Raw genomic sequence first — 15,715 nt, 5'->3', positions numbered from 1 at the left:
GTCAGCCAGTAAGATCCTTGCAGAAAGCATCATATCACTTGGGCAAGTGTGAGCACTTAAAGACAATTACAATGCTTCCTTTAAGTCACTGAGACCTGGTAACCAAACCAAGGAGAAGCAAGCTCCCAAAAGTTGAACTGGCTTCTCTCAGATTTGTTTGCTTCCACCACAATAACCTTTTTATTTTTGAAGCCCCAAATCATAACTGATTTTGTGATAACACATTTTCTTTCTTATGAAAATGATCCCTAAAACATAGAATGGTGAGATAATCTATATTTAGAGCTGAAAGGAAAAAGACTTATAAAACAGACCAGCCTACTTGTCAATCATAATATGGAATATGATCATAACATTAGTCATAATATGTCTCTTTAATTTCTTTCTACCTTGCTTGCTTATTTTCTTTCAACATGTTGTTCCAGATACCCGACTGACTTCTGATAATGTTTGGCTTGAGAATTGTTCTAGGAAATTAAGAACTTAGGTATATTTTATACACATTTGAAAATACTTCTACATAGCATTCTTGTATGTAAACTTTATAGACAAATTCTAAATGCATGAGCTGAGAAGGTGGGGAAAAGTTGTGAATATTCTCAACAGCTAACAGCATCACCCAATCTCAGACCCCATGTTTTTGCTGAAACCAGCTAGGACAAATGCTTTTAAATCTCCCTTCATAGCTGCAGAAAAAGAAAAGGAATCACACTAATGTCCATGGGACCAATGATTCGTGAAAAAATAAAAGGGAAAACGAAGAAAAGTTATTTTGTCCCTTCTGACCAACATGCACATGTTCCTGTGTATATATAGGAATAGTATTTATTGGGAGGAAATCTGTAGTTCCAAAGCAGCTCGTGTAAACAGGCTTCATTTATATGTTCATTCGAGTCTGCTCTGCCCTGGTCCCACAGGTTGGGTGCAGCGTTCCTGGGACGCCGTGGCTCGCCCCATCTACTCAGCTTCCCAAATGCCCGCAAGCCTAGTTCACGCTTGGAAATCTACCCCTCGTGTCGTCAGCTGAAAGCCCTCCTTAATGAGGACGGTCTTTAATTTAATTTAATCCTTGTATCTCATACTTTTTGTATCTCAGAAAGGATTTCTTTTTGGAAAGAAACAGTAGCTCAAGACGCGATTTTTCAAGGTTCTGTGGCCAGTCTCAGTCACCCGGCAACGTCTGAGCCAGGGCAGAGCCAGGTTCAGTTAAATTCGGGACTCCGAGGTGTGGAGACCAATACTCCTTAAAAGCGTCCCCTGGGGCCGAGGCGGGGGTGTGGAGGGGCCGCCAGCGTCCACCTGCGCCTTCAGGCTGCTGGGAGGTGGCAGGGTCCGGGGGCATTTCCCGACCCCAGCGGAGCCTCCGAGGGTCTCGCGGCAGAGGAGCGCCCGCTGGGGCGCGGACGCCGGGATGCGGAGGGCGCTTCTTACCTTTCCAGACCGACGGGCAGCGACGCCAGGCCGGCCGGGCGAGTGGCGAGGCGGACGGGAGGCCTCAGGGGCCGCGAGGCAGCGCTCCGAGCATCCCGCGTCCCGGACTGCGCGCCCTGACCCCGCGACGTTAGGCTCCCACAGCCCCGCCCTGGGCCGCCCCCGACGGCGTGGGAAGGGCGGGCACCGGGAGGGCGGGGGACACCCGGGACCGGGCGTGGTCGGCTCCCGCCCCTTCTGGGCAGCGCATCCTTTCCTGCCCGCCCCCAGCTCGCCAGCTGCTGGTCAGGAAACAGGCAGGAAACGCGCGGCCAGCCAAGGTCCAGCGGCAGGGGGTGCGGCCCCGGCAGACGCAGGTCCCCTCAACACACACCCACGTCCACAGCACACAGCCGGATCAGGGGTTTAACTAAGGACGAGCCAGCAATCTCCTGACACTTCACATTCAATCACTTCTACCCTAGTGTCATTTTCTTCAGGGAGACCACAAAAATTAAGTCCTTGAAGTGGCACAGCATGTGGGCTGTAAACTTGCTTTCCCAAATGTCATTGAAGAGTTTCAAAAGAACATAGTTCAGGTAAAGTGCATCTCCATTTTCCTTCCCTGGGGTCAGAATTGGTTATTAAAAATAACTAAACATTTTTAAAACCCTACTCTGCAAGTGTTAAAAGTTCTTTTTATGGGAATGTGAATTAGTTCAGCCACTGTGGAAAGCAGTTTGGAGATTTCTGAACTAAAAACAGAACTATCACTCGACCCAGCAATCCCATTACTGGGTGTATCCCCAAAGCAAAATAAATCCTTCTGCCAAAAAGACACCTGCACTCCTATGTTTATCACAGTACTATTCACAATAGCAAAGACATGGAATCAACCTAGGTGCCCATCAACAGTGGACTGAGTAAAGAAAATGTGGTATATACACACCACGTAATACTAAGCAGCCATAAAAAAAGAACAAAATACGTCATTTTTAGCAACATGGATGCAGTTGGAGGACAGTATCCTAAGTGAAACAGAAAGCCAAAAACCGTATGTTCTCACTTATAAGTGGGAGCTTAAACAATGGGTACTCATGGACATAAAGATGGCAACAACAGACACTGGAGACTCCAAGTCAAGGGAGGGAGGGAAAGGGGCAAGCGCTGAAAAACATCCTATTGGGTACTACGTTCATTATCTAGGTGACAGGATCAATAGAAGCCCAAACCTCAGCAACATGCAATTACCCTTGTAACAAATTTGCATATGCACTCCCAAATCTAAAACTAAAATTTAATAAAAAGTTTTAAGTTTTTTGGAAAATATGAGAGGATAGATTCCACCTTAACAGCTGTGCTTGTTAAATTGAGTAAATGAGCAGTATGGTTTACGACTTGCTTTTCTTTTATGCAGAATATACCAATTGACAGCAAAACTAATATCCAGTAATGGAAATCAAAGCACAGTGGTGGCCTCTGGAGAGCGGATGACTGGAAAGAGGCACGAGGGAACTTTTAGGGGGCGACAGATATGTTCTATTGTTCGGAGTGTGAGTTACATGGATTTGCTAAGCATTTGTTAAAACTCGTTTGACTGAAGATCTGTGCATTGCAGTTTGTAAACTTTACCTCATTTCAAAAATATTTTAAAATATGTGATTTGCAGATCTTTGACTCTATCACTTCATTTTTTTAAAAGGTAGCACAAGTATTTACCTATGTTACCAGAGGTATAAAATTTTCTAAGAACTTGTCTTGTCAGCCAGGTGCAGTGTCTCATGCCTGTAATCTCAACAATTCGGGAAGCCAAGGCAGGAGGATTGCGTGAGCCTAGTAGTTTTAGATCAGCCTGGGCAAAATGGTGAGGCTCTATCGCCACAATAAATAAGAAATTATTTGGGAGGCCAAGACGGGTGGATTGCTTGAGCTCAAGAGTTCAAGCCCAGCCTGGGCATCATGGCAAAACCCCGTCCCTACCAAAAATAGAATATACTAGCTGGCTGTGATGGCATATGCCTGTGGTCCCAACTACTTGGGAGGCTTAGGCAGTAGGATCACTTGAACCCAGGTGGAGGCTTCAGTGAGCCAAGATGATGCCACCGCACAGGCTGGGTGAGACCCCATCTCAAAAAATAAAATAAAAAATTAGCCAGGTGTGGTGGCAGGTACCTGTTGTCCCAGCTACTCTGGAGGCTGAGGTGGGAGAATTACTTGAGCCCGAGGTTGGGGCTACAGAGAACAGTGATCACACCACTGTACTACAGCTTATGTGACAGAGTGAGACCAACCAATCTTGTCAAATAGTTACTTCTAGCAATACTAATTAAATCCATCCAAAGTTTCAAAGAAGACTTTAAGGTGATCATCCAATTTCACTGCCAGTAGAATTATCTAGTCTAATTTCCATTCACCAATTTACACTAGAATTATTTTTCAAATACATACCACCCAGCCCCTGGCATTTCAATTTTAAAAGCAAAAGCTCAGTGGAAAGAGCAGGCATTGGAGTTATAAAAGTACAAAAATTAGCTGGTGTGGTGGTGTGCACCTGTAGTTCCAACCATCAGGAAGCTAAGGTGAGAGGATTGTTTGAGCCCAGAAGGTAGAGGTTGCAGTGAGCCGAGATTGTGCCACTGTGCTCCAGCCTGGGCAATAGAACCAGACCGTCTCAAAACAAACAAACAAACAAACAAACAAAAAATTATATGGGGGTATAAAGAACCCAGAACACGATAAAACAATCTTGAAAATGAAGAGCATATTTGGAGGACTCACATTTTCCAATTTCAGAATTTACTACAGGCTGGGTATGCTGGTTCATGCCTGTAATCCCAGCACTTCGGGAGGCCAAGGCAGGTGGATCACTTGAGGTCAGGAGTTTGAGACCAGCCTGACCAGCAGCGAAAACCCATCTCTACTAAAAAAAAAAACAAAAAAAAACTAGCCGGGGATGTTGGCACACACCTGTAATCCCAGCTACTCAGGAGGCTGAGGCAGAAGAATTGCTTGAACCCGGGAGGCAGAGGCTGCAGTGAGCCGAGAATGTGCTACTGCACTCCAGCCTGTGTGACAGAGTGAGAGATGGTCTCAAAAAAAAAAGAAAAAAAAAAAAAAGAACTTACTACAAAGCAGTAGTAATCAAGACAGTGTGATATTAGCAAAAAGATATATATATAGCTAGAATTGCAAGTTCAGAAACTCATCTATGGTCGATTGAGTTTTTAAAAAAACAAAAAACCCCATACGCAAGCATATGGTCAATTGTTTTTTGACAAGGGTGCCAAGACCATTTAACGGTCAACTAATGGTGCTGGCATAACCAAATAGCCACATGCAAAAGAATGAAGTTGGACCTCCTACTTACACTGTATACAAGTAAAAAGATACACTTTTAGACAAAGCCTAGATTAAACTCCAGCCCTGACACTGCAAACCTGGGTAGATTTCTTAATCACTCCTTCCCTTCACTGTAGAAGGCATATAATAGTTATTGTGAAATATTATAGTGATTAAGTGAAACATATCGGAGGCAACTTTCTCTGCATTAATCTTTCAGGCACATAGTTTTTCCCCAAAAACCTACTCTTCAAGGGTGGAAATCCAGGTACAAGTGATATGCTTGGTCATATTTTAAATAACAGCTTTATTGAACTGACTGGTCAATTTTGTCTCCATTAGAATTCTTGCCAAACTGTACTGCTGTCTTTATTGGACAGTTAAGATATAGTTTAACATTTTCTAAAAGAAGGCAATATAAAAATGAAAGGAAAAAAAGCTTTCAAACGAACAGTGGTATGGTCAGTATTGAACTATAACTGATCTGGCTCTCAAAATACCTTCAATTCTCTTGCTGGGTTAGCGACTGATCTAGTAATCTTGTGCAAATTGTATAAAATTTATACACTATCTCAATAACTCCGTTTATACAAATGGAGAGAGCTTTTTTTCTCTGGGTAATGCTCTGAGATGAAAGCTATAACTGACTCATGATTTCGTATCAGGACACAAGGAAGAAGACGAATGGCCCAATTTCCACACTGTAATAACAAGAACTTACATGTGTATCTAACAACTACTCTAGAGTGCTTTCCACATCATGCACATGGCCCATGCCATATTTGAGTAAGACAGAGCAGATCTCACTCAGACAGGCTAAGCCTTGACAAGTCTGGTTGAGAAACCTCTCGGGAAGAGGGTAAAAGACAGAGTTGGTTTGCTAGGCAACTCATGCATGACTCAGTACTGTAATTCAAAAATCACCCAATTCAGTTAATACTTTACTAGGAATCTACCATGTACAGTCACTGACCTAGGTCAGTGAGAATTCAAAAGAAATGTTACATGACAGTCTTTGAACGTAAACCTAGTTTCTCTATTTTCTTATGGTATCAAGACAACATTTAAGAGAACAAGACAAAATATAGTTAAGCATATGGAAAAGACAATAACTCTTATAGAGTTTAGAAATAATAGAGCTGTGTATTGGAAACATTTCTGGAGCAGGCAGGATTGAGCAGTATAATTTAGATTGGTGGGGGTGGGCGTGGGAGAGGAGAGGTGAGTGGGAAGAAGTAAAGAAGGGAGGTTTGGACAGACAAGGGAAATATCCAGGAGCAGGAAGGGGCACATCTCTGCTGTTCCCTTTTCCCAACACCTTCCACTTACTGAAAATCTCTTGGTCTTTGTGAGCCTAGCTTACCAGGTTCTTCCTTTCCCACAAAGTCTTACAAAGCCCTCCAGCAGGACTAAGGGCTCCTTCTTCTGTCTTCCCCAGCATGGTACATATGCCCCTTCCATGGTACTTACTTCATTCTATCTTCAGTGAAAGTCACTTACACGTCTGTTTCCCCAACTAGGTCTCCCTTTTCTTAACGACAGAGCTGTATCTTATTCATCTTTGTATCCCCTCCCACTACCAGTGCCCAACAAAATTGCTCACAAAAAAATTGCTATATGTTCAAAAAAAATGTATGTTTCATTGAATTGAATGGGAGCTAAAGTAGGATAAAGTGGAGCCAAATTATAAATAGGAATATAGGTCGGCGTTCATTCATTCAGTAAATATTTATTGAATGCTTATTGTGTCCAGGCCCTGTTCTCAGCTCTTAAGATACATCCATGAACAAACCAGACAAAAACCTCTGCCCTTGTGCAGCTTATACTCTAGATTGTAAGGGATGGGATTAGCAATAAATTTACATAAATTCAACCATACCTACTGGAAAAAGACACATGCATGTAAATTATTAATGCTACAAGAATCTACTCGATATGCAGTTTGTATTTTTGTACTTAATATAAGCATAATATATTCATACCTATGTATCACTCCACAGGAATTTAAACTTTAAGACTACAAAGAGAACTTCATTGGTAATTTAGGAGATTTTCAAGGACCATTCTGAGCATGCTCAATTTTGTCCTTAGGCACGGTCTTTAAAACCTAACCACCTTCCAAGTTGTGACTCCACTGTACCAAAATGAAGACTCTGAGACTTTTGGGCAAAAGAACCATTTTAAGTATTTGAGCATGAGAATGATGACAAGATGAATCCACATTCTCTCAGATTAATCTGGTAACAAGGAACAAGAAAGAGTACATTCATCTGAATATACATAGTCAGGCAACAGTGGAATTCACATCAATAATTTTTTAAAAAACCAAACCAGTTCATGACATGTCCCATTCTTTTTAAGACAACGAAAACAGTAACAGTTCAATGTCATAAATATTTATAAGCAACTCTTAATTATAAAATCCAAAGGAAAAATTCTTAACATAACTGGCTTTAGTATGATTAAAGGCTTATCATTTGCATATATTTTTCAGAGTATTTAAAAAAAATGCCAAGAAAAATCATTTTTAAATTTTGTAATAATTTTACTCTATATACATTAATACCAATCATTTAACCTTGAAAACACAATCTTCACTAACACAATGTAAAAAATTTTTTTGACAGTAAATGACTGGAAATATTGCATTACCATAAAGCTACAAAGAGGTTCATGCTCCTAAGAGCAAAGTTAGGAAAACAAAAAAATAATAATTATGCCAGTGATAAGCACCAAGACAGAACTTTTTTGCACTTAGGGCCTGATTGGTTGTATTTAAACATAACTTCTACATTAGACGACCAAAATCACACCTTATAATAATGGCCCGAAAAAAAAGATAAAAACACACAAATACATACAAAGGTCTCGAAACAGTGACGAATGCCCACTTTAAAAATAGTAAAATCAATCATACTCATTTTTAAATTAATGTGGCATTTGCAAAATATATTTATATGTCACTTTTCTTCCTTCTTAAGTCATTTTATACAATTTGGATTGCTCCATTTCTTTTCATCAGTTGTCACACTAAAGTAAATAAATATGTTAAATTATGTAGGTTTGCAGTAATGAATCCAAACCATTAGCGCTAGATCGAGTAGCTCCAGCAATCCTCCTTGCAACTCACTCCAACTGGTGAAACAGATTATTTATCTTTATAATTTTAAAAGCCTTAGCCAGGTGAGAGAGAGAGAGAGAGTGTGTGTGTTTGTGTGTACAAGTTTGCCAGAGCAGTGTGAGACAGTAAGTACCACCCAGAAAGAGGTGAGACATATAAACAAGCTTACACAATGGTCCAACTAACCCCTAAAAGACTTGGGCAGTGAGACACTGAGTTACCCTCAAAATAAACCTGAGGCTGAACAATGGGGGAACCAGAGGATTCGACACCACAATGAAGAGTCAGTGACAGGTTTGGAAAACAAAAACTAAAGTGGGATGTCTCAGGCACAGCCTTCCTGTGACACTGGAGGACACGAAACAGCAATAGCCACTTTTCAGGCAGGGATAAGGGATTGGGATCCCCTGGGTCTGCAGCGGAGGGTCCCTGGCACTTCCCAGAGGGCACTGCAGCAGCCTCTGGCAGTGGCCCTCCACCTTACCCACGGACAATGTCTTAGGGGTTCCAGAGTGTGAACCTGGGTATGCCTCTTCCTGGTTCCAAGGGTGCTCCCAATACAATACTTTCCCTCTTGCAGGCTTGGCCAAAACCATCACCACCCTTTCACTTCCAACTCAGTTTCAGAAAGGGCGTCTCCTGTCCTGTGGGGTCCCTGAGTTTGAGATAATGCCAACATACTGGAGGCTGTAGAGCAATAACATGTGAAATCAGGCAGTCACTTTAAAACTTAAGCAATCTACATGCAGCATTAGCCAGTTGTTGTTATCTCAGTAACACTTCTTACCGAAGTAGTTTTTCCTCACAATTTATAGTATAAAGAACAAAGCAAAAATATTGCTGGAATATGATAGACTTTTTATAGTTCAGTGTTGAAACTCCTTATGGAAAAGAAAAGGAGACATTACTTTTCCACTTTCGATCTCCTGTCTGTGGCTTTGAGGTAGAAGAACACTAAGGTTCCTGTGAAGCCATTTAAAGGCTCCCTCTGCCTTTCCACCAGCACAACAATCCCAGGGAATTCCTGAGCTGTCTACCTCCTAAATTTGTAATCATAACTCCGGGCATGTCTATACAGCTCTCTAGTTCAGTTTCAAAATCCACAGCATTTGGAAACAAAATGACACAGTTGCATTCTTTAAATGCCAGTCATGAAATCATCACTTAAAAAAACAAAGAGAAACTAGATAGAATATATATAAATATATGTGTCAAATAAAATTATTTCATTTTTAAAGGTGTTTTATTTGGTATGTTGAAGACATGCCTATGACTGCTTCTAAAAGCCCCTGGGAGGAGCCTCATATAGCAAGCTGCAGTATATTTTGTCCCAACATTGTCATGTGTAATCAGTGAATTTCAGTCACATCAAAATAATCTAACCTGTCTGAACTTGCAACTTCTCTTTTTATTCTCTGCAAAACTAAATTCCCTTCTTTATAAAATGATTAGATTTGAGAATCAAGTTAAAATCCACTATATTTCAAGTTAAACTCTGAGGGTTCTGCACAACTACAGCATGATTTTAAATTCATATTGGCATTCACTTTTCTGAATTTTCCTATGCATATCCTAAATAAATTTCCTGGACCATATTTAGTGAGAAATTAAAAGAGATTTACATTGCACTGTGAAGTTCTAATAAATTCTCAGTTGATCGGGTTTATCTCTTAGCTCAATGTCATACAACCTCTACATGACGCAAGCATACGGACAAAAAGGATTTTAAATACAAAACCCTTAGCTCTGTGTCATAAATAAATTTGGGTAAAAACGCAGGCCTTCCACTGAGTCATCACGGCAAAGATGGCCCATCTTCTCTGCAAGCAGCAACCTAAAAAAAAAGAAAACAAAAAAACCCACACAATTATCTGTCCATGCAGAAACACAAACATACCTGGTAATGAAAGGTAAGAACCTTACTTACCTTTCTTTGGCTAGGAGGACAGACATTCCCACAAGCTTAGCAAACTCTTCCGATGTTAGGGATCCCTTTTCTGAAACCTAATGGAAACACACAGCAGAAAAAAAATGTAATTAATTTAGGACACTAATTTAAACACACTCTGGGTTCTAATGGTAGGCAGAATGTATATGCAAGAAATAATTTACTGAATGTCCTACTAAAATTCAAAGAACATTCACACTATAACTAAATCTTAACTAATGCTTAATCCTACAAAAGTTGAAGGACCCAGAAGAGACATACAAGAGGCTCAAATATCAAGATCAAGCTCTCCATAATGTAACAAAGTCACTGTACTAAAGCCTAAAAAGAATTATGATACTCTGAAAAAGAATATGTAACAAATTCTGAGTACATATTAATGCTCCAGCGAAGGGACTTTACACACAGGTTTAGTTTAAAATATGTGGTAGAAATATCTGTAGTCTTGGGGTTTTCATCTAGTTGAAAATGAGAAGGATAATAAATAGAAGTTATTCAAATTATACAGGCTCACCATAGAAGCTATGAAGACAGTACTATTTCAAGTATCCTAATGAGTAATACTGGCAATTTGGCCAGTAAAATCCATCCAAACTACAGTCGCTTTTTATATTTTTGAAGCAATTATTTTCATAAAACTTGTGGTGTTTTATCAAGCTGCTTATGTAGGTGTTACTGGAAGAAAAAGTTTGTGTTGTAACATCTGATAAAATTAAAAACCTGTTCTCAACACTGAGTTTTAATAGAAAAGAAAGCACCTCACTAATTCTAATTCTCCTTACATGTAAGATGTTAAGAGTGTCAAGAAGTTTCAAAAAGCTCTTAACGTATGACTTTGGTTAACACTGATTCATTGTTAGTGATAAACCGTTTTTATTTGGGTGTGTGAATGTTACTTTTCAGTAAAGTTAAATTCAAAAGGAAATCCTGTTTTTCGAGTTGCTAAGCCTTCGGGTCTTCGTAGCAAGCTCTAAAGACTGGAGAAAATCGGCTTCACATACTGTCTCCAGGGCCGAGGCCACCATTTCCTCTTCCTTGTGAGATTGAAGCTCAATTACCATGACGCCACTGTCAAACACACGGAGCCTGAAAACCACAGGTGCGAGAACAAAGCCAGGAATTATCTAGGATATCCAACTGCTGAAAAGCAGCACATCTTTTATATCTTCTTTTATGCCCAGGTATGAGGGCAGTATTAAACAAAACAACATTTAAAACATATTGAACACAAGGAACAATGGCAATCCTAAACAGCTCATGAATACACAGATAATAAAATTATGAACTAGAGTCTACATGCTAAATAAAATGCCTAGCTTTTTTTTTAGATGGAGTTTCGCTCTTGTTGCCCAGGCTGGAGTGCAAATGGCATGATCTTGGCTCACCGCAACCTCTGCCTCCTGGGTTCAAGCGATTCTCCTGCCTCAGCCTCCCAAGTAGCTGGGATTACAGACATGCGCCACCATGCCCGGCTAATTTTGTATTTTTAGGAAAAACGGGATTTCTCCATGTTGGTCAGGTTGGTCTCGAACTCCTGACCTCAGGTGATCTGCCCGCCTCGGCCTCCCAAAGTGCTGGGATTACAGGTGTGAGCCACCACACCCGGCCACCTGGGTACTTTTTTAAACCTAAGGAAAAGAATATTCACACCTGAACATCTCCAGAGACTAACACAAAATGTCTAAGGGAAGAGGGGCTAGTTATTCTGACCTCATGGGAAGAACCTACATTCTTATCTCATTCCCCCAAATCCAAAAGAGTCTGACTCCTAGCCCTGTTAGGACATGCCCAGCCCTGATAAAGAGGAAATAATATAATTTCAAGAAAGCAATAATCTGGCTTAACACTAGGGACGGCAAACTTCGCTGGGCCTTCCCATCTACCCCAAGCAGAATCATGGTTGCAGGCGGCAAACTTCCTGCAGAGGTTCCTTTACCTGAGAGGTAATTTCAGTGCTTCCAGCATCTTGCACGCATTCACTAAATCTTCTGGTGAGAGCAACTAATAGGGAAAAAAAATCCAGTAATGCTATACAATGGTAATGATCACTAAAACAGAAGAGTAAATTTTAAAATTACCATTTATCAAACATTTTAGGTGATTTAATCACTACAAAGCAAAAAAGACTGACAGAGGAACCAAAGACTTCTATTCATTAAACCTGTGCTACCCAATAAAATATGCATGCCACATATGTCACTGTAAATTTTATAGCAGCCACATTAAAAAAATAAAAAGAGGCCAGGTTCGGTGGCTCACACCTGTAATCCCAGCACTCTGGGAGGCTGAGGCGGGTGGATCACAAGGTCAGGAATTCGAGACCAGCCTGGCCAACATGGTGAAACCCTGTCTCTACTAAAAATACAAAAATTAGCCAGGCGCAGTGGCGGGTGCCTGTAATCCCAGCTACTTGAGAGGCTGAGGCAGGTGAATTGCTTGAACCCAGGAGGTGGAGTTTGCAGTGAGCCGAGATCGCACCATGCATTCTAACCTGGGCGACAGAGCAAGACTCCATCTCAAAAAAAAAAAAGAGTAAAAAGAAACACATGAAATAAATTTTAATGCATATATTTTATGTAGTCCAATAGATTGAACATAGAACCAATTCAACATATAATCAATACAAAAAATTATTAATGAGATATTTAACATTTCCTTATTTTGTACGAAGCCTTCTAAATCTGGTGCATTTTTACACTTGCAGCATTATCTTCATTTGGATTAACTACATTTCAAGTCCCCAGTCAGCACATGATGTGGCTATCCTTTTGGACAGTGCAGCCTTAACAAATCAGCATAGTGTGGTGACGACAAGCACAGCTTTCAGTCCCACAGGATGGCCCCAGAGCCAGTCCAGTTTAGATCCAAATACCTGTCAAACCACTGTCTCTGCCTGTGGCCTTGCTCAAGTTATTTCATCTTTCTAAGTTTCAATTTCCTATTCTCCAAATTATCCCCTACGGTAAAAGTAGCCACGCCACTTGAGTTATTGGGAGGATAAATGAGGTAACACGTGCAGAGCGTCCAGTGGATGGTAAGTACTCACTAATGGTAGCTATGATCAGTATTCAGATAAAAACACAGAGCAGGGGCTTAACTCATGGGACTGGGTGAGCCATTTGCATGGAGGTGACTGTCGGGGCACAAAGAATACCTAGACAGAACCTTGGAGGCCAAGGACATCTGGATGTGAAGGAACAAGGACAGCTGAAAAATAGCCACTGCTGATACCCAGGCAAAGGGGCAGCGCAGCTTTCCCTCTGCATTATCTACAAGGCAACTTGTTCCAACTGAGTTGATTCAAAAGAGTTAACTATTGCAGAGGAAGGGCTTCCTGAACAACTTTATTTATCACAATACAAACAGAAAATATTAGAGCTGAACAGTTTCATTCAGTCCAAACCCTTATATTAAAGGTAAGAAAACTGGCTCCCTAAATGCCGGCAAGGTTGTGGAGAAAGGGGAACTCTTACAGATTGTTGGTGGGAAGGTAATTTAGTACAGTCACTATGAAAAACACTATGGCGATTTCTCAAAAAACTGGAAATAGAACTATCACATGATCCAGCAATCCCACTGCTGGGTATATATCCAAAAGAAAGGAAAGGAGTATATCAAAGAGAAATCTGTACTTCTATGTTTATCGCAGCACTCTTCACAACAGTCAACATCATTTGCAACAACATAGATGGAACTGGAAGACATTGTTTAGTGAAGTAAGTTAGCACAGAAAGACAAATATCACATGTTCTCACTCATATGTGGGAGTTAAAAAAACTGATTTCATGCAGATAGAGAGTAGGAAAATGGTCATTAGAGGGTGGGAAGAGTAGTGGGGAAGGAGGGATAAAGAAGGTTGGTTTAATGGGTACAAAAATACAATTAGAAGGAATACGAGGCCAGACACAGTGGCCCACGCCTGTAATCCCAGCACTTTGGAAGGCCAAGGTGGGTAGATCACCTGGGGTCAGGAGTTTGAGACCAGCCTGGCCAACATGGAGAAACCCTGTCTCTACTAAAAATACAAAAATTAGCCAGGCGTGGTGGTGGTCGCCTGTAATTCCGAGTTACTTGGGACACTGAGGCAGGAGGATTGCTTGAACCAGGGAGGTGGAGGTTGCAGTGAGCTGAGGTTGTGCCACTGCACTTCAGGCTGGGTGACAAGAGTAAGCCTCCGTCTCAAAAAAAAAAAGGGAGAATAAGACAATAGCATCCAGTAGTATAATAGGGCAACTATAGTTAACAATAATCTATTGTATTTCTTTTTTTTTTAATTAATTTATTTTTTGAGATGCAGTCTCGCTCTGTTGCCCAGGCTGGAGTGCAGTGGTGTGATCTCGGCTCACTGCAATCTCCACCTCCCTAGTTTAAGGGAGTCTCCTGCCTCAGCTTCCCAAGTAGCTGGGATTACAGGTGCCTACCACCAAGCCCAGTTAATTTTTGTATTTTTAGTAGAGACAGGATTTCGCCATGTTGGCCAGGGTGGTCTCAAACTCCTGACCTCAGGCAATCTGCCTGCCTCAGCCTCCCAAAGTGCTGGGATTACAGGTGTGAGCCACCACGCCCAACCCTATTGTATACTTCTCTTTTTTTTTTTTTTTGTATATTTCAAAGTAACTACAAAAGTGGAATTGGAATGTTCCTAACACAAAGAAATAATAAATACTGGAGGTGACAGACCCCTAATTTCTCTGATTCGGTCATTACACATATGCTTGTATCAAAATTTCACATGTACCCCATAAATATGTACAACTATTATGTATCCATAAAAAAGAAAAAATAAAAATGTGGGGGCCGGGCATGGCGGCTCATGCCTGTAATTCCAGCACTTTGTTTGGAAGGCCGAGGTGGGTAGATCACCAGAGGTCAGGAGTTCAAGACTAGTTTGGCCAACATGGGGAAACCCCGATTCTACTAAAAGTATGAAAATTCTCCTGATGTGGTGGCACACGGCTGTAATCCCGGCAACTTGAGAAGCTGAAGCACAAGAGTTGTTTGAAGCCGGGAGGCAGAGATTTCAGTGAGCCGAGGTTGTGCCACTGCACTCTACAGAGTGATACTCTGTCTCAAAAATACAAAACAAAACAAAAATTTTAAAGGTAAAAAAAAAATGTGGTACATATATACAGTGAAATACTATTCAGCACAAAACAGAATAAAATCCTTTCATTTGCAGCAACATGGATGAACCCGGAGGATATTATGTTAAATGAAATAAGCCAGACATAGCAAGACACCACCACTTGATCTCACTTACATGTAGAATCTTAAAAAAGTTGATCTCATAGAAGCAGAGAGTAGAAGAGTGGCTACCAGAGGCTGGGGAGGCTAGGTGGGAGTGGGGGATGGAGAGAGGTCGGTCAACAGATACAAAGTTACAGTTAGACAGGAAGCATGAATTCTGCTGCTATATTACACAGTGACTAGATAATGACAATGCAGGGTAGTCCTTTTTTTTTTGTTTCTGAGTACTTTTTTTTTTTTTTTTGAGATGGAGTTTTGCTCTGTCCCCCAGGCTAGAGTGCAATGGCACAATCTCGACTCACTGTAACCTCTACCTCCCTGGTTTAAGCAATTCTCCTGCCTCAGCCTTCTGAGTAGCTGGGAGTACAGGCACATGCCACCATGCCCAGATAATTTTTTTGTATTTTTAGTAGAGATGGGGTTTCACCATGTTGGCCAGACTGGTCTCGAACTCCTGACCTCAGACAATCCGCCAGCCTCAGCCTCCCAAAGTGCTGGGATTACAGGTGTGAACTACCATGCCCGGCCCCGAGTACTTTTTATTGATACATAATATCTTACATATTTACAGTGTACAGGGGCTATTTTTATTAATACACATGCATAAAATGTGTAATGATCAGGTCAGGGTATTTGGGGGTACCTATTAC

At 41.1% G+C, this 15,715-nt stretch overlaps 2 protein-coding genes across 6 annotated transcripts in view; both read right to left on the bottom strand.

Moving 5' to 3' along the window:
- THSD1 (thrombospondin type 1 domain containing 1) overlaps positions 1-6,343 on the bottom strand; it is a 38,226-nt gene extending 31,883 nt beyond the window's left edge. For all 3 annotated transcript variants that reach the window (XM_007960487.3, XM_007960486.3, XM_007960488.3), the window contains exon 1: positions 1,432-6,343. The gene's annotated coding sequence lies outside the window, so the exon portion shown is untranslated. The remainder of the gene's footprint in view (positions 1-1,431) is intronic.
- A 115-nt stretch (positions 6,344-6,458) lies between these two features.
- The window catches only part of VPS36 (vacuolar protein sorting 36 homolog), a 36,369-nt gene continuing 27,112 nt past the window's right edge, over positions 6,459-15,715 (bottom strand). For all 3 annotated transcript variants that reach the window (XM_007960483.3, XM_073014369.1, XM_073014370.1), the window contains exons 11-14: positions 11,755-11,819; positions 10,820-10,904; positions 9,798-9,874; positions 6,459-9,704 (exon numbers count right to left, since the gene is read on the bottom strand). In XM_007960483.3, the coding sequence (XP_007958674.3) occupies positions 9,611-9,704; positions 9,798-9,874; positions 10,820-10,904; positions 11,755-11,819 (321 nt within the window). In that variant the 3' untranslated portion in view covers positions 6,459-9,610. The remainder of the gene's footprint in view (positions 9,705-9,797; positions 9,875-10,819; positions 10,905-11,754; positions 11,820-15,715) is intronic.

Source organism: Chlorocebus sabaeus, chromosome 3 (genome assembly GCF_047675955.1).
Source record: "Chlorocebus sabaeus isolate Y175 chromosome 3, mChlSab1.0.hap1, whole genome shotgun sequence".
Lineage (NCBI taxonomy): Eukaryota > Metazoa > Chordata > Mammalia > Primates > Cercopithecidae > Chlorocebus > Chlorocebus sabaeus.
Note: the sequence above shows the minus strand (reverse complement) of the source record. Positions and strands in the feature narration are given on the sequence as shown.